The sequence below is a fragment of the Oncorhynchus keta genome, chromosome 29, assembly GCF_023373465.1.
Source record: "Oncorhynchus keta strain PuntledgeMale-10-30-2019 chromosome 29, Oket_V2, whole genome shotgun sequence".
Taxonomy (NCBI): Eukaryota; Metazoa; Chordata; class Actinopteri; order Salmoniformes; family Salmonidae; genus Oncorhynchus; species Oncorhynchus keta.
Genome location: NC_068449.1, coordinates 25,871,616 through 25,898,429, shown reverse-complemented (window position 1 = coordinate 25,898,429; position 26,814 = coordinate 25,871,616). Strand labels below are relative to the sequence as shown.

The 26,814-nt window shown below is 40.3% G+C and overlaps 2 protein-coding genes across 5 annotated transcripts; one reads left to right on the top strand and one right to left on the bottom strand.

Moving 5' to 3' along the window:
- Window positions 1-467: 467 nt before the first annotated feature.
- Window positions 468-11,252, top strand: tnfaip2b (tumor necrosis factor, alpha-induced protein 2b). 3 transcript variants are annotated; one of them, XM_035743085.2, is made up of 12 exons: window positions 468-665; window positions 5,649-5,864; window positions 6,119-6,770; window positions 6,869-6,980; window positions 7,368-7,490; window positions 7,619-7,713; window positions 7,849-7,944; window positions 8,040-8,166; window positions 8,307-8,432; window positions 8,566-8,721; window positions 8,809-8,930; window positions 9,173-11,252. In XM_035743085.2, exons 1-12 carry the CDS (start codon window positions 632-634, stop codon window positions 9,318-9,320), a joined length of 2,007 nt encoding a protein of 668 aa, XP_035598978.1. In that variant the 5' UTR covers window positions 468-631; the 3' UTR covers window positions 9,321-11,252. The 3 variants fall into 3 exon arrangements, with proteins under 3 accessions (XP_035598978.1, XP_035598977.1, XP_035598979.1); XM_035743084.2 differs by lacking the exon at window positions 468-665 and adding an exon at window positions 1,412-1,745; XM_035743086.2 differs by lacking the exon at window positions 468-665 and adding an exon at window positions 4,836-5,146.
- Window positions 11,253-11,434: 182 nt separating this feature from the next.
- si:dkey-196h17.9 (exocyst complex component 3-like protein) lies at window positions 11,435-23,511 on the bottom strand. 2 transcript variants are annotated; one of them, XR_008086245.1, is made up of 13 exons: window positions 22,971-23,511; window positions 22,157-22,694; window positions 21,931-22,045; window positions 21,655-21,765; window positions 21,453-21,553; window positions 21,241-21,342; window positions 21,020-21,146; window positions 20,733-20,840; window positions 19,976-20,128; window positions 19,713-19,834; window positions 19,289-19,571; window positions 14,193-14,477; window positions 11,435-12,435 (listed from the first exon to the last, which is right to left on the bottom strand). XR_008086245.1 is itself a non-coding variant. In XM_035743083.2 (11 exons), the coding sequence occupies exons 1-11, from the start codon at window positions 23,062-23,064 to the stop codon at window positions 19,418-19,420; spliced, it is 1,725 nt and encodes a 574-aa protein (XP_035598976.2). In that variant the 5' UTR covers window positions 23,065-23,511; the 3' UTR covers window positions 19,199-19,417. The 2 variants fall into 2 exon arrangements, 1 of the variants encoding a protein (XP_035598976.2); XM_035743083.2 differs by lacking the exons at window positions 11,435-12,435; window positions 14,193-14,477 and having other exon boundaries at window positions 19,199-19,571.
- Window positions 23,512-26,814: the final 3,303 nt, after the last annotated feature.

The following is a 26,814-nucleotide window of genomic DNA, read 5'->3' as shown; positions in this document are numbered from 1 at the left end:
AAGTACAGCTATTTCCGGGCTACTTAGATGCATTTCGTTGCAGATATCATCTAGCCTATCGTTTTTTTTTAGGGGGGACAGTCCTGTTTTTGTGTAGTGAGGTTTTGAAATATAACATTTTGAGAATTAAACCACAAAACAAATGCAGTCTTATCCATTTATTAGTTAAGTGAAAACTTTAGTTTCCTTCCTTTGTACTCATGTGTGTCAGCTTATTAATTATATTGTAGCTATAATGACAAGCAAATGTGTCATGAAGGTAATCATTATGTTGTACATAAAGTTTTATTTGAAGTCAATACATATTTGCCTGTTTATCATGCGAGATACATGCAGGTCAACCCAGCACATGGTAGGATTGGGAAATATGTTTGAGACTGTTGAGACATGCTCTATGAAAACAAATCCCAAAGCATCAGATCACAGAAGCCAGATACACCTACAGGAAAACCCATATCGTCATATGAGGAAGGAAGCAATGTTGCTAAAGAACAGCTCAACCGTCTTATAAAAGACAGCTCAGTATCCTCCCGAGGTGTCTATTTCTAAGCAACATTCAGTTCAACTGGACCACATGCAGGGGAGGTAGAACACTTGACCCATCATTAATATCAGCGCACACTGTGGAAGAATGAAGTTATTTCGAGGGTTGAGGGATGAAGCAGGTAAGGAATGATCATTTCTCAAGTCTAGAACTCAATGACATTGCATAGCGGAAAAATACATCTAACAATTAAGCTTTCACTTCTTTAGTAGTTATTATTGACATAGCTATGCAATAGTCTATCTGTTTAAAACAGGTGATAAATTACATAGCCTCAAAGTGTTTTATGGCCGATTTAATCAAATCCGCTTTAGCCAACATCCACATAGCTGATGTTTAACTGTGTTGGAGGTGAAACTGCGTTAAGGCAGTCAAATCCACAAGCTCTCCCCGCATTATCCCTAAAATCGAAATTGCCATTGGCTGCACGGAATTGGATTAAGAGAAATCCCATGCAGCCTTGTTTACAAGTACGAAAACTGAAATGTGAGATGTCATCTCACCTCGATTAGGCTGATATAAATCCTCATTATTTTGTTTAATAATTTTTAATTTGAGCATAATTACTGTATTTCTATATAACCTACACTTTCTCATTCTGGACTTCTACAAAAGTGGGATAGGTGTCACATTCTGACCTTTATTTCCTTTGTTTTGTCCTTATTTAGTATGGTCAGGGCGTGAGTTGGGGTGGGCAGTCTAAGTTTGTTTTTCTATGATTTGGGGATTTCTATGTTTCGGCCTAGTATGGTTCTCAATCAGAGGCAGGTGTCATTAGTTGTCTCTGATTGAGAATCATACTTAGGTAGCCTGGGTTTCACTGTTTGTTTATGGGTGATTTGTCTATGTTAGTTGCTTGTGTCAGCACAGTTCTCATTATAGCTTCACGGTCGTTATTCGTTTATTGTTTTGTATAGTTTGTATTCAGTGCTTTCTTTAATTCAAAAATCATCATGAACACATACCACGCTGCATTTTGGTCCGCTCCTTACGACGATCGTGACAATAGGTGTGACTTTGTGAGATATTTTTTAGGTGGTTTGACACTTTATTCAGGCAGTAATGAAATAAGGAGACAGGCAAAAGCTAGAAACAGTGGGAAGGTTGGAAGCAGGCAATGATCCCTGTTCTCAGGTGGAAGGTTGCATGCACCACGTGCCTGGGAATGTTACCACTACACCAAGGCTCTACACAGGAAATGGTAATAATGGTTGATGGCAGTGGCTAACCAAATCATAGTTTGCAAATTGCAAACATTTTGTATATTGTAATTTGGGTGAACTCTTTAAAATAGGGCTGGAAGAAAATCCTGCTTGCTCTCCAGTAGGGTTGGGAACCGCTGATCTATGTTTCCCAAGAGTTGAGTGTTTGAAAATGTTCTTGTTATAATAATACATTTCTCAAAATCACCAAACCTTCAGGACGAATGCAATGAATATCAATATTCAGGTGGTTTAGGCCTACTAGTTGAAGATCCTTGCCATCCTTTTACTCTACATAGACAAAATATGTGTTTATGAGTTGAGTGTTCCATGCCTAGCATGTGCACAATACTAAAATGTCAGAAATTATATTTGATTCCTGGAGAAATGCTTATTTGTATGACTTATTCAAAACTGTCCATGAATGGCTGCAAAAATACATAGCCTCATATTATTCATTTTCAAAGACAAGTAGAAATATGAGATTTTAAACATTACACTGGCACACTGATTACACTGGCATAATTGGGAAGAAGTGGAATAACAAAGTAAGTGTGGGAATAACAGTAGGGTTCTTTCTGACAAGCACAATAATTACCCTATATTTTAGCCAATTGTTAAGAATGACAATTGTTCCATGGACCAGACTAATTAAAGTAAATAGATAAAATATCCTGAAAACAAGTTGTCATCTAAAACAGGCTATAGGCTACATGTGCACCACCAAGTCAGAAAAATAGGCTAAATAGGCACATTTTGTCATCAAAAGTTGTCATCAAATTCTGGTATTCACTGGATTTATGGTGTTTTCAAGACAGCTGGGAAAAAAAGTTGAATCGTGGTAACGTCACATATCAATGCAAAAATAACATGCAAAACAGGTGGGGCTCAAAACCCCAACCTGCCCTGAATGACGGGCTGCCACAGCGTCTTTTTACAGTTTTATAAACTCAGCAGAGAACGTACTCTGGCAAAACTCAGCAGAGAACGTACTCTGGCTACGTTTCAAACTCATAAAAGACACACCCTCGTCTACTTACCCTCGTCTACTTACCCTCGCCTTATGCCCTTGGGGGAATCCCCGCGGCCATATTTGTCGTCGTTTCAAATGATTGGCCAAGCAAGGTTAAGTTTGCAACGTAAATTCCTCAGCCCTCGTTTTTAATTGTTAATCCACTAAGAAGAGTCAGACAATTTAAAACCTCAACGTCAATATGGTGGAGTCAACAACCAGCGTAAATCAAAACGAATATAAATCAGTTAGAAATTGTGCTACTAATGCACGTAAAGGTCATTGTTTTTGTTTGGTTAGTTTTTGAAAAATGTAGAAAACATTAAACATTTTCCTTCTTCAGAAGTTCCAGCTAGGCAGGCTAATGTTAGCTAACTTAATAATTTGTTAGCTATCATACTGTAGGCGTATAATTATTAATATATAACTTTAGTTAATATAAGTAGACATGCAATCATAATTGACAGATTTTTGTTGTGTTTTTTTCATATTTCTTTTGTCATTTGTATATTTTTAAAATTATTATTCTTGTTTTTTATTGCAAAAAAACCCCAGTATACATACAATAAGTATACAAACAGACAATTTTAACATATGCTAGGGGCTACAAACAATTACAGATTATAGAAAGACTTTAAAAGATATACACATTGTTTTAATAGCTTTCTTATTAGAAGAATGTAGAATGGTCTTAATGTACTGCTCGAATTCCTTATAGACAACACAGAATTATGTTTTTTTTATTCGTGAATTTACATTTGTGAATATGACATTTTATACCATCCGCACAATTAGATTCATGAGGTAAAAATGTTTCTTTATCCTTATTATAGTTAAGGAAACTGAGCAGCACATTCTCCCATAAAACAACAAGACATCAAGAATATTAACAATTATAAATACTATGAATATATTTCCATAATTTCTTTACATGTAGACAATGCCAAAATGAATGCAAAACTGTTTCTGGGTGCTTAACACAAAAAGTACAGTTAATGTTAATGTATTTTTTGTTTCTTCAGGTAATGATTTGCAGGGTAATATTTATGGATCATTCTGAAAGAGACCTCTTTGACCTTGTTATTAACAAGCAGGTATTTGTGTGGTAATAACTAGACTTTTTTTCCAACAGATATTATTGACAAATGTATTCCAGTAAGTTGTGACATAAGGAATGGACAAAATATCCCTTTGAAATAAAGCACGTATAGATCTGTTGTTCTGAGGGAGCAAGGAGAAACACAGTTGTCCTATTGGAGAGTCAACTGGGTTAAGCAAGGGTAGGTCAAGAAGGTGATGTCTGGTTACATCTTTAAACAACAGAGTTCCAAATAGAATAGCATCAAAGACTATGGCAAACTCTCTAGGTGTAACGGGGATATTGTAACGAGATAACAAATTCCTCATAATTGAGTAACAATCCTTCTGCATTGAAAAGTTGACTCACCAGCAGGATATGGTTATTGAACCAGTTCTTAAAAAATAAAGACTTGTTTCTATACCAAATATCCTTATTGTTCAAAATGAAATAACTATGTGGGGAAAAGTATGTTTATATATTTACGACCACTCTAAGGATACTTGCCTATGAAAAGCAGAACATTTTGTAGGAATCTTATGAATGTTATAGTTACAAAGTTACATACAATTGAAGCCACCTAAATGGGAGAAGATTTAATGAGGGATGAAATTCCAAATTGAATTTGGATTCTTTAAGAAATGTTTAGCCCAATTTATCTTAAAAGTAATATTCAGATTATTCAACAAATTGAGATTTTTTTTGTGGAATCCCTCTGGCTGTTCTGCTTTTTGTGTTTCACATGTTACTGTTTAATACAAATAAAAGTGTAAACTCGTCAGACGTCAGGATCAGAAGTGTTCACTTAATTTGACGCTTGAGGGGAAGAGGGTGTGTTTTAAGTTTTTGGAATGCCGCCTTTCTCTCCATTCAGCGCCACTCTAATCTTGAGGGGCGTTTCTTTAAAACATGCAACCAATTATCTTGATCCCTTAGATATTTAGACCAATCATATTCTTCAATGTGTGGCGGTTGACAGTGGGTGGCAGGGCAGGACCATTATAGATGTTCCGCTCGTGATGTTAAATTGCAGGCGCATATATGCTCCGATTTCAGAACGAGTTGGAGCACAGTTGAAAAGTTAAGGCGCTGACTATATAATCGACTAATTACAAAAATAAATTCAGTACTTTTCAATGTGTAAGACGTGTGCGGTGCGAGCGTGAGAAGAGGGTCAATGCGTGTATTTCACGACCAAAGCGTGAGAGTTGGCAACTCTGGTTCTACGCTATACAAGTAAAGTGGTTAGTCCTGTCGGGAGAGTAGAGCTATTCCTTTCGGTTCACACTTATTTTTCTATCAGGCTTAAGGTATGTCTATACTGAATGCTTTCTTTTACACATACTGAACGTTTGCTTATGATCTCAAATTCTAATTAACAAAATATACATAGCAATGATATCTGCAGAATATATATCTTATCTTTTACCCACTTTTTTAGGGTAACGTTAGATAAAGATATTGCCAGATAAAAAGGCCTTACATTTTTAAATATTGTAGCGAATTTGGGGGTTAGCCACGACCAGGACCCAATCCTGTTCAGCGACTGTCAAACTAACACCTTAATCAAATCAAATAGTATTGGTCACATACACATTTTTAGCAGTAGCGAAATGCTTAACCGTTATACTAAACGGTCCAAACTGATGAGTTCGCTATGTGTTGTGTTAATGTCGCTGCCATATTTAACAGCGCCGCAGATTGAATACCATCAGTTTATTGCACATTGTGTCTGTAAAACACCCCCATCGGCATGCCACCTCTGATGATAATGCAGTAAGTGTCCATCTGTCTCTGACTGTCTCTCTATAGTGATGAGGACCCTAAGGACTAGAAACACAGTCTTGGGAACAGGATCCACTGAGCCAAACTCTTCAGTGGAACACAGTGGAAAGATAACATCAGCTGGAAGAAAGTTTAAACCTTTAACATTGCCCCGGATCCTAAGACGGAATTCCAAGAGTAACACCGACATCACGGCTCCAGATGTCCCCAACACATCCAGTGTTATTACTGCCCCTCTCGAGGGTGAGTAAACACTGCAATGAGTTCTACCTTTTATCTGTCATTGCATCGTATTTTCAAATGATTCCTTTCTTGTCAAAGGTTATCAAAATCCCTGTGGAATTTACATTTCCCTTATGACTGATTCATTTGTTTATATAACATCTGTAGATGGTTAGTATCACCGATATCATACAGTACATTCATATGCAAATGTTTTATGGCATATAGTTTAGACACTGTATACACTACACAGTCTTTGTTGTCTTTCCCCTCAGAGTTGTTGACGTTTGAGCAGAACCTTGAGAGAAATTGCCTGTCTGCTGCTGGCCAACAGCTGATTGAGAGAGAGGAGCGTCTATATGGACAGATCTCAGAAGAGGTGGTTCAGTCGACCACCGAGTGGGAGAAGGAGGAAGAGCAGTTCACCAGAGATCACAAAGCCCTCCTCAGCCAAATAGACCTGGTTGTAAAGAGTTCTCTCAGTCCAGATGAAGACAGTCTTGAGGCTCTGAAGTCTGCAGTGAAAGCTATCCTACAGGAGGAGGAGCAGGATAGGCGATGGCTGAAGCAGGTGGGTAAACAGCCTGCCTGGAGGCCCAGTGAGTGTAGACGTCACCACAACACTGTCCTCCAGAGCCTGGTGGAGGAGCGTATGGACAATGCCGAATTGCCTCCTGAAGAGAGCAACAAGCTACGCTCCTCCCTGCAGAGGGATATCTGTGGGAAGGGCAGGCGGCTGCAGGAGGACCTGCTGAGGGTGGTGAAGGATGTGAAGGACTGCTACCCAGAGGACATGGATATCTGCAACTTCTATGGAAAGATGTATCACCAAGCCTTCAGCGCAGGGATGAGGAATATTGAAGAGTATGGGCTGGGCATGGATGACTGCTCTTACCTCCTGTATTGGGTGAATGTTGCCTACCCAGAGTGAGTGATGTCTTGTTTGTGTTTGGTTATTAAAAGACTATATAATGAGGTTAGGAAATGTGACTGACTAGCATAGTAACTCCTGGTTTTTCTCTTAGAATTCTACAAAATCCGGAACTGACCAAGGTGATTAACCCTGAAATGTTAGGAAAGCTGTTGACTGAGGAGTTGACAACACCATTGGAGAATCAATGTCTTACTCACAAAGAGGTAAATATGATTTCAATTCAAATGTGTCCTGCAAACTGGACCACAGCTTTCTGACCCATGTGTTTATGTTTTTGTACAGCAAAAGATTTAGGGGCTCTATTCAGTCTGTATCGCTGAAGCATTACAGATTGTGCGATAGAAATGTGAAGGTAATATCTGATTGAGCCGACATACGCAGCGTTTATCGTGAATAAAGTCTTCACTAAACGCGAGAACATTGCCTTTAAATTTCAATCACGCTGAAACGCTGAACTTCCGCAATATGGTTTAAATAGAGCCCTTTTTTATGTTCTATTTTAGGTTATAGATAGCACTGTTTTTTCTAAGAGTGCAGAGATAAATGTTTCCCTTGTTAGATGCATCGTTTTGTTGATGCCTTGTTTTCAGACAGAGGTGCAGACATTGATCAACAAAGTGCTGATGGTGGAGGAGCAAGCCTGGATGGAGGGGTCTGTGCCTGAGCTCAGAGACGACTGTTACTTTAGCCCCTTGGCCATCGACGTAATTCAGGTAGACTTTGGGACATGTTTGGCATCCTCATGCCTTTATTGCTCTAACTATTCAGTTAGTCACAAATGAGGTTGTTGATTTTAACAGGGATTAATTTAATACATTTTTTTATTTCACTGTCCCTTTAGTTTGTTAATGCTGCAGTGAAATCGATAGAGACAGTTTTGGGAGCCATGTCCAAAGTCCAGATAATTGTGTGCCTATTGAAGGACTTCTTGAATAGGTACTACAGTATACACTTTTTTTTGCAGGAAATAATTGCATGACCTGAAGTTACAATGCATTGTATTGTATTCTACTCCAAATACTATCAAATTATGATTATCTATTACTAATATACCAAATTACACACTTGCAGCTATAAGAAATTCCAGGAGAAAGTTCTCAAGGGAAGCAACAATGGAAACAGCAGAACTGTGATTATGGCCAATCTTGCCTGTGTTGAACAATTTAGGTATGTTTTACTTTTCTTTTCAGTTTTTTATATCCAAATTGATTGGACCACGATGACATCTAGTCATCTAATTTGATGTCTATGATTCCACACAGGGACTATATTGTAAACAAAGCCGATATCTTCCCGGTGGATGTAAAGGAATGCTGTCTGTCCATAGTAGCTGAAATGAAAAACATTGGCTACACATTTTTAACAAGCTCTATACACAAGGATCTCAAGGTATAGCTGACTTACACAATTCATCTCTTTGATTTTGAGTCTGAGTGAAGTAATATAAAGTGTAATGTACCAACTAGCCTGTCCTTGCTCTTAATTCAGTACTGATCTATTGTCTATCTGCCCTCGCCACACACACACAGTCTCAGTACAGAGATCTGGGGACGCCTGTCTGGTTGGAGAAGAAGAAACAGGTGTTTGAGATGCTGTTTGAAGGAATTCACAAACACACCCAGGATCTTAAGGGCTTGACTGACTCCTGTCATCAGGTAAATTTATTAACAGATTGATTGAGAGATGGAATGGCCAATTTCCTGGTTGAGTGGTAGGTTGGTTAATTGATAGATTGAGAAATCAAATGGTTGGTTGGTTGATTGATTAATCGGTCGAATGGTTATACAGGAGCTGCTGAGCCAGCTGCACTTGGAGGTGACAGTGGAGTATGTGAGGAGGCTACTGAAGAGGAAGATTAAGCTGAGAGACAAAGAGATGCAGGATCAGGCAGCCAGGTCGGTGTGTGAGGATGGCCAGAGACTACACAAACTGTTCACTGAAGCGGTGAGAATACACTTACACACACACACACACACACACACACACACACACACACACACAGGAGATCATATTGTGTTTGTGTTGTCACAGGGTTCCAAGGAGGAGTGGCTAAGTGACATCCTTCCCAAGATTGCTGAAGTGCTGAAACTCCAAGACATTTCCTCCATACAGCTGGAGATAGTGACTCTGAGTCAAGCTTACCCTGATCTCAGGTTAAACTTTCATACTTGTTATTCACAGAACTGTTGTTAGACAATACTGTAGCTATGGGATTTTGTATGTCCTTTGCATATTCTAATACAGTGATTGCTTATATTGATACAGCTGAAACAGTTCCTTTTATAATGCTAAATTCAGTTACAGTGCCTTGCACAAAGCCAATAACACACGGCAGATGATGCTGTGTTTGCGTTGAACACCCAGTGAGCTCAACCTTTTCCACTTTGACCCACAGTGAATTCCAGGTGTCCGCCCTGCTTAGCCTCAAATCCAACCTTTCTGCCTCTGCCGTGAGGAGGGTAAAGAAGACCCTCCTGGACAACCAGGACACCACCAGCTCCCAGGATGTCCCATCTTTTTTCTCCAAGGTACAGGTCAAATGAGTGTTGAATACTCTTAATGGGTCACGTCTGCAATGCTCTTGTAAGGAAAGTACCCTAAAGAGGGAACTAGCGTGGTTCCGGTTCTGACTGAAATGTTCGCTTATAAATTGTTCTGTGGACACCATAGATTGAAATAGCATGCATTCAGCGATAGCCCTAGATTTCACGGACTCTGGACTATATATCTTCCACCTGTATACCTCAGGCTGTGAAATCTGACATCACTTGAAGCTGGGATGTCCTGCCTACCATTTCATTGACTCTTCCAACTCTCCATCAACTCCTGGCTGAATGCTACGTCACTGCCGTTGACAAAGCACATGCCTGCAATCCTTAGATCCTAGCGTAGCAGGAGAGAATGGTTTCATCAAAGTCATCAACAATAATTCAGAGATTTTAAATAAATCTTTTTTCTGTTTGCCATAGACATAGACAGACAAGATTAATATGAGAAGAATGGCCAGTTCATAATGAGTAGAGAATATGCAAATTTTCTCTAACATGAAACGTGTATTTTACAGTTATAAGGAAGTTGACATTTTATAGTTAGTCGTTTTAGAATTTGATTGTACTATATTTAGAAAGCATATCCGTCATTTCAAGCCTCATTCATACATTGGTGTAGAATAGCAAATGCATCATAAAATATTTAATATGGGTATCATATTTGTACTGTGTACTTTGAGCGTGTGTCCTCGAAAGTGACTACACCTCAGCAATATATTTTTTTAAATACCAGAAAGGTGGGATTTTAATCTTTCTTGGAGTATTCTGCATTACAAATGATTGTTTATTGCCATCTCATTATAAATAATTACTTGTGGGTACATAGATTATAATTTAGATGACATTTTCCTTTGAACCACATTAACAGTCTTGTCGTTTACAGGATAGGCATGCCAATTCTTCCAGGTTAATGTCCCTATATCCCCTGGAAGACTGTCAGTTTTGATAATATAGGTTGTGATAAGGATTTAAGGGAAACACCATTCTTTGATATCCCCTGGGATACCATTGAGGAAGCATGTTGTGTATGGGACTGTCCAATGAAAAATATCAAATAAATACCATCCTAGGTCTCTAATGGGGCCATCCAAAACGCATTCAAATTGACTTGCTGATTACTGTATGTGTTGTGAATTACTGTACATTTTGGAATTTCCAATATCCGAGTACTACTCTCACAACCCAAAAAGACTGTTAGGGGATTTCCCTTCTCAGCGGAAGCACAATCACTGATAGCCTTACTGCCGTTGTCTCCATCTACAGGGCACTATTGGTTCTAAGTCTTTCCATTAGGCATTTCTGATGAGGATTAAAACACTTGACCTGAAAATGAAAAACTTTGGGCAGTTTTAATTCCAATTTCTCTTAAGAGTAAATAATAACTTGCCATATAGTACCTTTTTAAAAAGTTGACAAAGACATGTAAACAGAGCTCCAAATATTGTGCAGTAGAGTGAGAACTTGATGGTCATGTTGTTTCGAATGGGGGTTGTTATTGTCCTCTACATGAGACTTCCCAGTTCCCACACTCAGCAGCAAAAAAAGGCAGCCATACCAGGCTGCAGACCTGGTTTGGGACAGGAAATGGAGTACACTTCCTGGCTTGCCTCCAGAACTTCCCAGGTCTGTCTCTGTGACAGTCCTCCCTTCCAATGTAGCAGGGTAGGCAGGTGCTCCATAGTACTACAACAGAGGTAAACATGTATCATTACATAATATTGGAGATATCAAGCCTGTACTCAAGCTATTCCCTATGGAGTAAATTAGTCAGTGCTGTGGCTCATACAAACTTTGGACACCCTGTGGCATACTCATCTGTGTGAAGTGGGGCTGTTTAACTTTGTACTTTTGCTTCTTAACGATTTTTATGTTGTATTTTGCATGTTGAATTATTTATGTAATAAAAAGAGCAATTCATTACATGTATGTGAGGCACCTCAGTGTAGTTGATATTTCTCAATTTCTCCTTTCATGGATTCAACAATTATGTGGTTATTTAGTATTTTCTGCCTTACTCAAGGATTTCCCTTCAATTGGTTAGTCAATGATTCCAAGTCATTGTTACCAGTCTGTCAATTAAAATGGAAAGTATACACTAAGCACCTGTCTAGCCGACCATTATTTATTTTGTGTATCAGTTCCAGGTAAACACTCACTTTACCAGTAAGTTACACTACCGGTCCAAAGTTTTAGAACACCTACTCATTCAAGGGTTTTTCTTTATTTTTGCTATTTTCCACATTGTAGAATAATAGGCCAGTTCATCTGATGCAGCACTCCATCACTCTCCTTGGTAAAATAGCCCTTATACAGCCTGGAGGTGTGTTGGGTCATTGTCCTGTTGAAAAACAAATTCTAGTCCCACTAAGCCCAAACCAGATGGGATGGCGTATCACTGCAGCATGCTGTGGTAGCCATGCTGGTTAAGTGTGCCTTGAATTCTAAATACATCACAGACCGTGTCACCAGCAAAGCACCATAACACCTCCTCCTCCATGCTTTACGGTTGGAAATACACATGCGAAGATCATCAGTTTACCCACACCGCATCTCATAAGGACACGGCAGTTGGAACCAAAAACCTCAAATTTGGACTCCAGACCAAAGGACACATTTCCACCGGTCCAAGCAAGTCTCTTATTATTGTTATCCTTTAGTAGTGGTTTCATTGCAGCAATTCAACCATGAAGGCCTGATTCACACAGTCTCCTCTGAACAAAATCAAATCAAATTTATTTATATAGCCCTTCGTACATCAGCTGATATCTCAAAGTGCTGTACAGAAACCCAGCCTAAAACCCCAAACAGCAAGCATTGCAGGTGTAGAAGCACGGTGGCTAGGAAAAACTCCCTAGAAAGGCCAAAACCTAGGAAGAAACCTAGAGAGGAACCAGGCTATGTGGGGTGGCCAGTCCTCTTCTGGCTGTGCCGGGTGGAGATTATAACAGAACATGGCCAAGATGTTAAAATGTTCATAAATGACCAGCATGGTCGAATAATAACAAGGCAGAACAGTTGAAACTGGAGCAGCAGCATGGCCAGGTGGACTGGGGACAGCAAGGAGTCATCATGTCAGGTAGTCCTGGGGCACGGTCCTAGGGCTCAGGTCCTCCGAGAGAGAGAAAGAAAGAAAGAGAGAATTAGAGAGAGCATATGTGGGGTGGCCCGTCCTCTTCTGGCTGTGCCGGGTGGAGATTATAACAGAACATGGCCAAGATGTTAAAATGTTCATAAATGTCCAGCATGGTCGAATAATAGTAAGGCAGAACAGTTGAAACTGGAGCAGCAGCATGGCCAGGTGGACTGGGGACAGCAAGGAGTCATCATGTCAGGTAGTCCTGGGGCACGGTCCTAGGGCTCAGGTCAGTTGAAACTGGAGCAGCAGCATGGCCAGGTGGACTGGGGACAGCAAGGAGTCATCATGTCAGGTAGTCCTGGGGCACGGTCCTAGGGCTCAGGTCCTCCGAGAGAGAGAAAGAAAGAAGGAGAGAATTAGAGAACGCACACTTAGATTCACACAGGACACCGAATTAGGACAGGAGGGGAACTCCAGATATAACAAACTGACCCTAGCTCCCCGACACAAACTACTGCAGCATAAATACTGGAGGCTGAGACAGGAGGGGACAGGAGACACTGTGGCCCCATCCGACAGTTGATGTTGAGATGTGTCTGTTACTTGAACTCTGTAAAGCATTTATTTGTCCTGCAATTTCTAAGGCTGATAATTCTAACGAACTTATCCTCTGCAGCATCCATCCTTCCATTCCTCTGGCGGTCTTCATGAGAGCCAGTTTCATCATAGCGCTTGATTGTTTTTGCGACTGCACTTGAAGAAACTTCCAATGTTCTTGAAATTTTCCGTATTGACTGACCTTCATGTCTTAAAGTAATGATGGACTGTCATTTCTCTTTGCTTATTTGAGCTGTTCTTGCCATCATATGGAATTTATATTTTACCAAATAGGGCTATCTTCTGTATACCACCCTTACCCTGTCACAACACAACTGATTGTATCAAATGCGTTAAGGAAAGAAATTCCACAAATTAACTTTTAAGATGGCACACCTGTTAATTGAAATGCATTCCAGGTGACTATCTCATGAAGCTGGTTGGGAGAATGCCAAGAGTGTGCAAAGCTGTCATCAAGGAAAAGGACAGCTATTTGAAGAATATCAAATAAATTATTTGTTCTTTTTGTTTACTCCATGTTTCCATATGTGTTATTTTATAGTTTTGACATCTTCACCATGATTCTACAATGTAGAAACTGGTAAAAATAAAGAAAAACCTTTGAATGACTCGACGTTCTAAAACTTTTGACCGGTAGTGTACCTATGACTTTGGAAGGAGGAAGGAAACCACATTAACAGCCTTGTTGTTAACAGGATAGATGTTTCAAGTGAATCATGCTGCCAATTCTTCCAGGTTAATGTCTTTATCTCCACTGGAAGACTGTCAGTGATTTGAAAGTAGTTTGTGATAAGGATATAAAGGGAAACACCATACTGTCCATTGAAAAAGATAAGCTAAATACCATCCTACCTCTCCAATGGAGCCATCCAAAATGCTTTCAAATTGACTTACTGATTACTGTATGTGTACATTTTGGAATTTCCAATATTCGAGTACTACTCTCACAAGCCCAGAAGACTGTCAGGGGATTTCCTTTCTCAGGGGAAGCACAATTACCGATAGCCTTACTGCCTTTGTCTCCATCTACAGGGCATGACTCACTACACATGAAGTCTTTCCATTAGGCATTTTTGATGAGGATTAAAACCACTTGACCTGAAAATGAAAAACTTTGGGCAGTTTTAATTCCAATTTCTCTTAAGAGTAAATAATAACTTGCCATATAGTACCTTTTTAAAAAGTTGACAAAGACATGTAAACAGAGCTCCAAATATTGTGCAGTAGAGTGAGAACTTGATGGTCATGTTGTTTCGAATGGGGGTTGTTATTGTCCTCTACATGAGACTTCCCAGTTCCCACACTCGGCAGCAAAAAAAGCAGCCATACCAGGCTGCAGACCTGGTTTGGGACAGGAAATGGAGTACACTTCCTGGCTTGCCTCCAGAACTTCCCAGGTCTGTCTCTGTGACAGTCCTCCCTTCCAATGTAGCAGGGTAGGCAGGTGCTCCATAGTACTACAACAGAGGTAAACATGTATCATTACATAATATTGGAGATATCAAGCCTGTACTCAAGCTATTCCCTATGGAGTAAATTAGTCAGTGCTGTGGCTCATACAAACTTTGGACACCCTGTGGCATACTCATCTGTGTGAAGTGGGGCTGTTTAACTTTGTACTTTTGCTTCTTAACGATTTTTATGTTGTATTTTGCATGTTGAATTATTTATGTAATAAGAGCAATTCATTACATGTATGTGAGGCACCTCAGTGTAGTTGACATTTCTCAATTTCTCCTTTCATGGATTCAACAATTATGTGGTTATTTAGTATTTTCTGCCTTACTCAAGGATTTCCCTTCAATTGGTTAGTCAATGATTCCAAGTCATTGTTACCAGTCTGTCAATTAAAATGGAAAGTATACACTCTAAGCACCTGTCTAGCCGACCATTATTTATTTTGTGTATCAGTTCCAGGTAAACACTCACTTTACCAGTAAGTTACACTACCGGTCCAAAGTTTTAGAACACCTACTCATTCAAGGGTTTTTCTTTATTTTTGCTATTTTCCACATTGTAGAATAATAGGCCAGTTCATCTGATGCAGCACTCCATCACTCTCCTTCTTGGTAAAATAGCCCTTATACAGCCTGGAGGTGTGTTGGGTCATTGTCCTGTTGAAAAACAAATTCTAGTCCCACTAAGCCCAAACCAGATGGGATGGCGTATCACTGCAGCATGCTGTGGTAGCCATGCTGGTTAAGTGTGCCTTGAATTCTAAATACATCACAGACCGTGTCACCAGCAAAGCACCAACACACCATAACACCTCCTCCTCCATGCTTTACGGTTGGAAATACACATGCGAAGATCATCCGTTTACCCACACCGCATCTCATAAGGACACGGCAGTTGGAACCAAAAACCTCAAATTTGGACTCCAGACCAAAGGACACATTTCCACCGGTCCAAGCAAGTCTCTTATTATTGGTATCCTTTAGTAGTGGTTTCATTGCAGCAATTCAACCATGAAGGCCTGATTCACACAGTCTCCTCTGAACAGTTGATGTTGAGATGTGTCTGTTACTTGAACTCTGTAAAGCATTTATTTGTCCTGCAATTTCTAAGGCTGATAATTCTAATGAATTTATCCTCTGCAGCATCCATCCTTCCATTCCTCTGGCGGTCTTCATGAGAGCCAGTTTCATCATAGCGCTTGATTGTTTTTGCGACTGCACTTGAAGAAACTTCCAATGTTCTTGAAATTTTCCGTATTGACTGACCTTCATGTCTTAAAGTAATGATGGACTGTCATTTCTCTTTGCTTATTTGAGCTGTTCTTGCCATAATATGGACTTGATATTTTACCAAATAGGGCTATCTTCTGTATACCACCCTTACCCTGTCACAACTGATTGTCTCAAATGCGTTAAGGAAAGAAATTCCACAAATTAACTTTTAAGAAGGCACACCTGTTAATTGAAATGCATTCCAGGTGACTACCTCATGAAGCTGGTTGGGAGAATGCCAAGAGTGTGCAAAGCTGTCATCAAGGAAAAGGATAGCTATTTGAAGAATATCAAATAAATTATTTGTTCTTTTTGTTTACTCCATGTTTCCATATGTGTTATTTTATAGTTTTGACATCTTCACCATGATTCTACAATGTAGAAACTGGTAAAAATAAAGAAAACCTTTGAATGACTCGACGTTCTAAAACTTTTGACCGGTAGTGTACCTATGACTTTGGAAGGAGGAAGGAAACCACATTAACAGCCTTGTTGTTAACAGGATAGATGTTTCAAGTGAATCATGCTGCCAATTCTTCCAGGTTAATGTCTTTATCTCCACTGGAAGACTGTCAGTGATTTGATAATAGTTTGTGATAATGATATAAAGGGAAACACCATACTGTCCATTGAAAAAGATAAGCTAAATACCATCCTACCTCTCCAATGGAGCCATCCAAAATGCTTTCAAATTGACTTACTGATTACTGTATGTGTACATTTTGGAATTTCCAATATTCGAGTACTACTCTCACAAGCCCAGAAGACTGTCAGGGGATTTCCTTTCTCAGGGGAAGCACAATTACCGATAGCCTTACTGCCTTTGTCTCCATCTACAGGGCATGACTCACTACACATGAAGTCTTTCCATTAGGCATTTTTGATGAGGATTAAAACCACTTGACCTGAAAATGAAAAACTTTGGGCAGTTTTAATTCCAATTTCTCTTAAGAGTAAATAATAACTTGCCATATAGTACCTTTTTAAAAAGTTGACAAAGACATGTAAACAGAGCTCCAAATATTGTGCAGTAGAGTGAGAACTTGATGGTCATGTTGTTTCGAATGGGGGTTGTTATTGTCCTCTACATGAGACTTCCCAGTTCCCACACTCGGCAGCAAAAAAAGCAGCCATACCAGGCTGCAGACCTGGTTTGGGACAGGAAATGGAGTACACTTCCTGGCTTGCCTCCAGAACTTCCCAGGTCTGTCTCTGTGACAGTCCTCCCTTCCAATGTAGCAGGGTAGGCAGGTGCTCCATAGTACTACAACAGAGGTAAACATGTATCATTACATAATATTGGAGATATCAAGCCTGTACTCAAGCTATTCCCTATGGAGTAAATTAGTCAGTGCTGTGGCTCATACAAACTTTGGACACCCTGTGGCATACTCATCTGTGTGAAGTGGGGCTGTTTAACTTTGTACTTTTGCTTCTTAACGATTTTTATGTTGTATTTTGCATGTTGAATTATTTATGTAATAAGAGCAATTCATTACATGTATGTGAGGCACCTCAGTGTAGTTGACATTTCTCAATTTCTCCTTTCATGGATTCAACAATTATGTGGTTATTTAGTATTTTCTGCCTTACTCAAGGATTTCCCTTCAATTGGTTAGTCAATGATTCCAAGTCATTGTTACCAGTCTGTCAATTAAAATGGAAAGTATACACTCTAAGCACCTGTCTAGCCGACCATTATTTATTTTGTGTATCAGTTCCAGGTAAACACTCACTTTACCAGTAAGTTACACTACCGGTCCAAAGTTTTAGAACACCTACTCATTCAAGGGTTTTTCTTTATTTTTGCTATTTTCCACATTGTAGAATAATAGGCCAGTTCATCTGATGCAGCACTCCATCACTCTCCTTCTTGGTAAAATAGCCCTTATACAGCCTGGAGGTGTGTTGGGTCATTGTCCTGTTGAAAAACAAATTCTAGTCCCACTAAGCCCAAACCAGATGGGATGGCGTATCACTGCAGCATGCTGTGGTAGCCATGCTGGTTAAGTGTGCCTTGAATTCTAAATACATCACAGACCGTGTCACCAGCAAAGCACCAACACACCATAACACCTCCTCCTCCATGCTTTACGGTTGGAAATACACATGCGAAGATCATCCGTTTACCCACACCGCATCTCATAAGGACACGGCAGTTGGAACCAAAAACCTCAAATTTGGACTCCAGACCAAAGGACACATTTCCACCGGTCCAAGCAAGTCTCTTATTATTGGTATCCTTTAGTAGTGGTTTCATTGCAGCAATTCAACCATGAAGGCCTGATTCACACAGTCTCCTCTGAACAGTTGATGTTGAGATGTGTCTGTTACTTGAACTCTGTAAAGCATTTATTTGTCCTGCAATTTCTAAGGCTGATAATTCTAATGAATTTATCCTCTGCAGCATCCATCCTTCCATTCCTCTGGCGGTCTTCATGAGAGCCAGTTTCATCATAGCGCTTGATTGTTTTTGCGACTGCACTTGAAGAAACTTCCAATGTTCTTGAAATTTTCCGTATTGACTGACCTTCATGTCTTAAAGTAATGATGGACTGTCATTTCTCTTTGCTTATTTGAGCTGTTCTTGCCATAATATGGACTTGATATTTTACCAAATAGGGCTATCTTCTGTATACCACCCTTACCCTGTCACAACTGATTGTCTCAAATGCGTTAAGGAAAGAAATTCCACAAATTAACTTTTAAGAAGGCACACCTGTTAATTGAAATGCATTCCAGGTGACTACCTCATGAAGCTGGTTGGGAGAATGCCAAGAGTGTGCAAAGCTGTCATCAAGGAAAAGGATAGCTATTTGAAGAATATCAAATAAATTATTTGTTCTTTTTGTTTACTCCATGTTTCCATATGTGTTATTTTATAGTTTTGACATCTTCACCATGATTCTACAATGTAGAAACTGGTAAAAATAAAGAAAAACCTTTGAATGACTCGACGTTCTAAAACTTTTGACCGGTAGTGTACCTATGACTTTGGAAGGAGGAAGGAAACCACATTAACAGCCTTGTTGTTAACAGGATAGATGTTTCAAGTGAATCATGCTGCCAATTCTTCCAGGTTAATGTCTTTATCTCCACTGGAAGACTGTCAGTGATTTGATAATAGTTTGTGATAATGATATAAAGGGAAACACCATACTGTCCATTGAAAAAGATAAGCTAAATACCATCCTACCTCTCCAATGGAGCCATCCAAAATGCTTTCAAATTGACTTACTGATTACTGTATGTGTACATTTTGGAATTTCCAATATTCGAGTACTACTCTCACAAGCCCAGAAGACTGTCAGGGGATTTCCTTTCTCAGGGGAAGCACAATTACCGATAGCCTTACTGCCTTTGTCTCCATCTACAGGGCATGACTCACTACACATGAAGTCTTTCCACAAGGCATTTTTGATAAGGATTAAAATCACTTGACCTCAAAATGAAAAACATTAGGCAGTTTTAATTCCAATTTCAGATATGTATTTTTTCTTCTTCTTTAAGACATTAAATAATAACTTGCCATAGAATACCTTTAAAATAGTTGACAAAGACATGTAAACATAGTTCCAAATATTGTGTTGTCGGTTGAGAACTTGAGGGTCATGTTGTCAGAGTGGGGTCGTTAATGTCCTTTGCCTAAAACGTCCCAGTTCACACACTCAGCAGCAAAGAAGGCAGTCAAACCAGGGTGCAGACCTGGTTTGGGAGAGGTCAATGGAGTACACTTCATGGCTTGCCTCCAGAACCTCCCGGGTCAGTCTCCATGACAGGCCTCCCTTCCAGCGCAGCAGGGCTGGAAGGTGCTCAGCAGCACTACAACAGAGATAAACATTTATCAATACATAATATTGGAGATATCAAGCCTGTTCTCAAGCTAATCCATATGTAATAAAATTACATTCAGTGCTGTGGACCATGCAGACTTTTGAAACTCTGTGGTATACTCTGTTTTACCTTGTATTGGTGTTGTCCCTCAGTATCTCACTGACTATTATCTTGAGACTTTCAATGTCGCTGCACTCCAGCACTTCCCTCACTTTAATCAGTATGATGTTCCACTGTTTAACATCAGGATTCTGATAAAAAATAACTAATGTCAGTAGAAGAATGTTGACCTTTTAAAGTAATTACACATTCTGAGAAGAACCAGCTGCATCTTATCGGGTAGAAAGGAGGCATTTATAGTAATTGGTGTACAACAGGACTAGCTTTTTCACCAGGACTGAGAAGATGGAGTGAAGGAGCTCGGCATCATGCATCACTCTTTTGTTCACATAATCCCATCTCTTCACCAGCTTCCCATGGTTACTCTGCACCAGGTGTTGGAGGTACAGAAGGGTGATGCACTGATAGGCTTTGTTAATCACAGTCTGCAGAGAGAAAGGACAGAGATGTATAAAATTATATACTGGAAAGAACAAGAGAGAAGTGTTGAGTATTTCACATTACAGTTTCGTTATAAGAATGTAATAGGTGGGGCCTCCCGGGTGGCGCAGTGGTCTGTGCCACCAGAGACTCTGGGTTCTAGTCCAGGCTCTGTCGCAGCTGGCCGCGACCGGGAGGCCCATGGGGCGGCGCACAATTGGCCCAGCATTGTCCGGGTTAGGGAGGGTTTGGCAAGCAGGGATATCCTTGTCTCATCGCGCACCAGCAACTCCTGTGGCAGGCCGGGCGCAGTGCACGCTGACCAGGTCGCCAGGTGTACGGTGTTTCCTCCGACACATTGGTGCGGCTGGATTCCGGGTTGGATGGGCATTGTGTCAAGAAGCAGTGCGGCTTGGTTGGGTTGTGTTTCGGAGGACGCATGGCTCTCGACCTTCGCCTCTCCCGAGTCCGTACGGGTGTTGCAGCGATGAGACAATACTGTAACTACTACAAATTGGATACCACCAACGTGGGGAGAAAAAGGGGGTACAAAAAAGAAGATGAATGTAATAGGAATGCTCTCACACCAGATGTGAACAGTGAACACACCTTTTGCGTATCCTTGTCTTTGGGAAGGTCTTGGAAAATAAATGTAATCTCTTTCATTAGATTTTCCATTTGTTCATCCTCTCTTTTGAAATACTTCTTCAAGGACATCTGGGGATCACAAAACTTTCTAACACAGTTTCCCTTAATTGTTTCAATATAATTTCATAGAAATGAAGATGACAAAATGAATGTGTTTCTAGGATGAAGTTCATATTGGAAGTGGGAACTTGTGGATTTTGAACAGATAGGCTTGTCTTGCTATAGTATTTCTATTGGGGGGGATTAACCTGTGCAAGTTGAATTGGTTTTTCCAGGAGAAGCTTCCAAGAAAGAGCTTCCAACCCCTTAAGTGTTGATATGGTTTTAACACAGTCTAAGCTTGTGTCATCTTTGGCAATCCTTGAAATATACAACCTGCATCAGATACATAATCATAATGATAATCATGAGTCAACAACAAATCATGAGATTTGATTTCATAGCATAAATATAAACGTATAAAACTTACTTGAGTTCAATGCAGGTGTTGAACGTCTTAAAGAAGTGCATTGTGCCTGACGTTCCCATTCCTGCTAGTTTCTGAAGGTGCTTCTTTTCAACATTGACATACCTGCACAATAAGCACATTCATTCAACATTTTGCCTGGTCTCAGTGTATTACCAGACAAACAGCAAGACAATGAAACAGTAGAGTGGTTACTAGGAAAAGGTGACAACTACCTTTCCACAAAGTCCTGTAGTTCTTGCCAACAGACTATTTGGACCTTGCGCATCAGAGTTTGGCTCATCATCTTTGCTTTCTGGAGAACAGCATTGATGCTCTATGTGGAGGAGGAAGAGTCACTGGGAGAGAAAGGGCTTCGCATAGATTTACAGTGATGCACTTTATTATCTCTTTACACATCACTGCTGGTTGAAGTACCTGGATGACATCCAGATGCAGTTTGATAAAGGCCTCCTCTCCAGAGACACACACCTCTCTACCCGACTCCTCGTTCTGAAGGATCCTCCTCAGTGATGTGGAGATGTCCTCCTACAATGGGTCAGACAGAGAGACTGAAATACGTCAAATCTTCACAGGAACTTCATGGGTTATTATCAAATAAAATAGGTTTAAAAATCAATACATGATAGAAATCTAGCCCTCAAGAAGTATGCTTGTTTTGAGATGACATCACATCACCTATAGGTGATTCACCTGCACAGTGGCCAAGAGTTTCTTCTCAGCTTGTGGGATCCAGTCTGTCAGAAGGAGAAGGTCAACTGCATGTAGAGCCTCATCCCAGATGTTGGGGTGTCCTAGCAGCTCCTCACTAGAAAAACAACCCAGAAAAGGTATGCCATTACTGCTTTAGTATCAGAATCAGTACTACACCATCATAGTGAGAGTGAATGAGAGAGAGAGTGCAAGTGGGACAGAGTACCTCAAGTATGTGTGTAGTACCCAGTCAAGAACTGTGAAGGCCTCTTTTTTTGTGTTGACATGCTGAAGGATCTGCTGTAGACAGTCAAACATACGCTGATGATAGCAAGCAATCAAATGCTTCCGCAACTGAGCCTCTTTGAGCAGGGGTGCCAACCTCAGAAGCTCCCCTTGCACAGTTATTTGCACTTTTATCAGGTAGCCCTCCAGCTGATTCACAGTGTTCCCTGCTGGCAGTTTGGGAAAGTGTTTGTCCACAGATGCTTCAATAAGATGAAAGTACCTCTGGAGCAAGACTTCTGGGTGTGTATCGTCCTTCTTTTGAGCCTCATGGCACATAATCTCTTCTGGTGGCCCCTCCAAATTAGCTTCAAGTCTCTCTTGAGGGCCAACATGGCTGACCCTCAAAGCTTCTGCAAGTACACTGAGTAATGACTGTCCCTTCTCCTGACCCCCCTGATTGCCCAACTCCTGATGATTGTTAAAGCCATTCTCCAAGTAGGGATTCCCATACCCCACATTCCCGGTTTGTTCCTCTTCTGTGAATATACCAATAATGCAATGCATTTGAATGAGTACAGTGCTAAAAACAATATGCAAAATACCATTATAAAACCATTCATGTATTCTTAGTTAATTAATTATAAATTGAATACTGTTTGTTTTGGTCATGCTATTATTACATTAAAATAACAAATTTATCCCAACAAATGTAGACATATCTTCTTGCTTATGGAACAAACATGACGAATGACTAAAACTCAAGACAAACAATAGATAGACCATAATAATAATAATAATAATCTGGACCTCACCATCTGTAGGCAGTGTACTGTTCTTAATCAGAGGACTCCCGTCCTCTATCCCCAATGGCCTACTCTTTCTGCTCATGAAGTTGAATTTCTTCATGGTTTTCTTCTGGGTTGATTGCCTGACACACTGATTGCCACAAAAGGGACCACTGCTGAACTCAACTGGTCCTTAGACAGAATCCAAGTAGGTGGATATGATGATGGAATATCTTGAGAGGATGTAGCAAGTACATGTACAGTAGTCCAAATGAGGAATACTGTAAGTCACAGTTTGTCAACCAACCACCAATATCCATACAATTGTCCGTTTACCAAACTATATAGAGTGGTGCTGGAGCAGGGAATTTCCCGTTTTCTGATTGGAGACACCACAGTCAGTGTTGCTTTCAGTATCTGTGGCCGCATTGTATTGTCCTGCACACCTATATACCATTTACATGTTGAACAATACACTCATTGTGTCACGAGTCCGACCGAGGGTGTTTCCCCTTCCCGGGCGGGTGGAGCTCGGCGGTCGTCGTCACCGGCCTATTAGCTGCCACTGATTGTTTTTCCTCCCCCTCCTTGTATGTTTAGTGGTAGCACCTGTTCATGTGAATTAGTTTGTCTTTATTAGACAGCCTGTTTGTTGTGCGGGATTATTTCATTGTAAACTTCGACTCTGTTGTAAAGGTACGTGGTTGTGCCTGGTCGTGATTTTTCCATTGTATTTTTTGATTCCCTGTGTTTGGGAACGTAACTTTTGTGAGCACCCTGTGGTGCGTTGGTGCAATTTGTAAGTCGCTCTGGATAAGAGCGTCTGCTAAATGACTTAAATGTAAATGTATTAAAAGACGCACAGCATTGAACTCTGTCTCCTGCATTTGACACTCCACACCCGGAGCATTACACATTGTGAATACTTTTTTTATGAGAATCCTGTTAATATACCAACTGATCTGTTAAATGGACTAACTGATGACAGGAAACAATACATTTTAAGGTAAACATGCTGGAGGTTATAGTCTGAACAAATTTGCATTATGCAGCACTTGCCTATCTGGGTGATGGTATGAATCAACTGTTTTGAATTCCCCAAAACTTTCCCAGGTCGGGAACATTTTCAAAGTGTGGGGGAATGTTTGGTATATTCCTTAATAACAACTGATCTACCTGGTTGTTTTATTCAACGTTTACATAATCAAATTCCCCAACCATGCCTCCTGGAAGGGGCTCTGGATAAACGTGATTGCTAATCCACTCATAACAGGCCCATAACAAGCTGTTGGTCTGGTTTCATAGGAAAAAAAATATGAAAAAGTACTGTAGGCCTATTTGTGTCTGCCACAGTAGACATAATTATGGTTGACTGAGAAATATAATTTATTGAAGTATGAAACCAAAGGCTGTTTGTTTTATAACAGGTAACCAGAGATGTGGGTGGGGCAGTGGGTATGGTAGTGCTTGTGTATCAGAATAAAGGGAATTTTCCCAGGTGAATGCTAAACTTCCCCTTATTGTTGACATGACAATCATGATTATTCAAAGATGAGATAATGACGCAATCATTTTATCAGTACCAAAGAGGAAGAGGCAAAGCCATAGACCACCTTTGTCAGTACTAATCACACGGGGACATGCTGTTGTGGGCACTGAGCTATACATCTACAGTGTCTTCAGAAAGTAATCACACCTCTTGACTTTTTCCACATTTTGTTGTGTACAGCTTGAATTTAAAATGGATTCAATTGAGATTTGTGTAACTGGCCTACACACAATACTCCATAATGTCAAAGAGGATTAATAATAAATAATAATACAAAAAAAGTCTAAGTATTCAACCCCTTTGTTATGGCAAGCATAAATAAGTAAAATAATGTGCTCATTAAGTCACAATAAGTTTCATGGACTACACTGGGCAATAATAGTGTTTTACATATTCGCCTCCCTACCACTGAGGAAGTACAGTTCCCACTCAGCCCAGTCAAAACTGTTCGCTGCTCTGGCTCCCCAATGGTGGAACACACTCCCTCACGACGCCAGGACAGCGGAGTCAATCACCACCTTCCGGAGACACCTGAAACCCCACCTCTTTAAGGAATACCTAGGATAGGATAAAGTAATCCTTCTCACCCCCCCTTAAAAGATTTAGATGCACTATTGTAAAGTGGCTGTTCCACTGGATGTCATAAGGTGAATGCACCAATTTGTAAGTCGCTCTGGATAAGAGCGTCTGCTAAATGACTTAAATGTAAATGTAAATGTACATGTTTTATGAATGACTACCTCATCTCTGTACCCCACACATACAATTATCTGTAAGGTACCTCAGTCAAGCAGTGAATTTCAAGCACAGATTCAACTAAAAAGACCAGGCAGATTTCTCAATGCCTCTCAACAAAGGGCACCTGTTGGTAGATGGGTAAAAAATAAAAAAGCAGACATTGAATATCCCTTTGAGCATGGTGAAGTTATTTTTTACACTTTGAATGGTGTATCAATACACCCAGTCACTTCAAAGATACAGGCGTCCTTCCTAACTCAGTTGCCGGAGAGGAAGGAAACCGCTCAGGGATTTCACAGAGGCCAATGATGACTAAAACAGTTTAAAAGAGTTTAATGAATGTGATAGGAGAAAACTGAGGATGGATCAACAACATTGTGGTTACTCCACAATACTAACCCAATTGACAGAGTGAAAAGAAGGAAACCTGTACAGAATAAATATACAGTTGAAGTCAACTGGGTTAGGTTGGAGTCATTAAAACTTGTTTTTCAACCTCTCCACAAATTTCAACCTCTCCACAAATTTCAAAAGAAATCAGCCAAGACCCCAGAAAAAAATTGTAGACCTCCACAAGTCTGGTTCATCCTTGGGAGCAATTTTCAAATGCCTGAAAGTACCACGTTCATCTGTACAAACAATAGTACGCAAGTATAAACACCTTTGGACCATGCAGCCTTCACCCCGCTAAGGAAGGAGACGCGTTCTGTCTCCTATAAATGAATGTACCTTGCTGTGAAAAGTGCAAATCAATCCCAGAACAACAGCAAAGGACCTTGTGAAGATGCTGCAGGAAACAGGTACAAAAGTATCTATATCCACAGTAAAACAGGTCCTATATCGACAACCTAAAAGGCCGCTCAGCAAGGAAGAAGCCACTGCTCCAAAACCGCCATAAAAAAAAGCCAGACTATGGTTTGCTACTGCACATGCTGACAAAGATCGTACTTTTGGAGAAATGTCCTCTGGTCTGATGAAACAAAAATATTACTGTTTGGCCATGATGACCATCGTTATGTTTGGAGTAATAAGTGGAATGTTTGCAAGCTGAAGGACATCCCAACCGTGAAGCATGGGGGTGGCAGCATCATGTTGCGGGGGTGCTTTGCTGCAGGAGGGACTGGTTCCTCCCCATCATGAGGGAGGAAAATTATGTGGATATATTGAAGCAACATCTCAAGACATCAGTCAGGAAGTTAAAACTTGGTCGCAAACGGGTCTTCCAAATGAACAATGACCCCAAGCACACTTCCAAAGTTGTTGCAAAATGGCTTAAGGACAACAAAGTCAAGGTATTGGAGTGGCCACCACAAAGCCCTGACCTCAATCCTTTAGAAAATTTGTGGGCAGAACAGAAAAAGCGTGTGCGAGCAAGGAGGCCTACAAACCTGACTCAGTTACACCAGCTCTGTCAGGAGGAATGGGCCAAAACTCCCCCAACTTATTGTGGGAAGCTTGTGGAAGGCTACCCAAAATGTTTGACCCAAGTTAAACAATTTAAAGGCAATGCTACCAAATACTAATTGAGTGTATGTAAACTTCTGACCCACTGGGAATATTATGAAAGAAACAAAAGCTGAAATA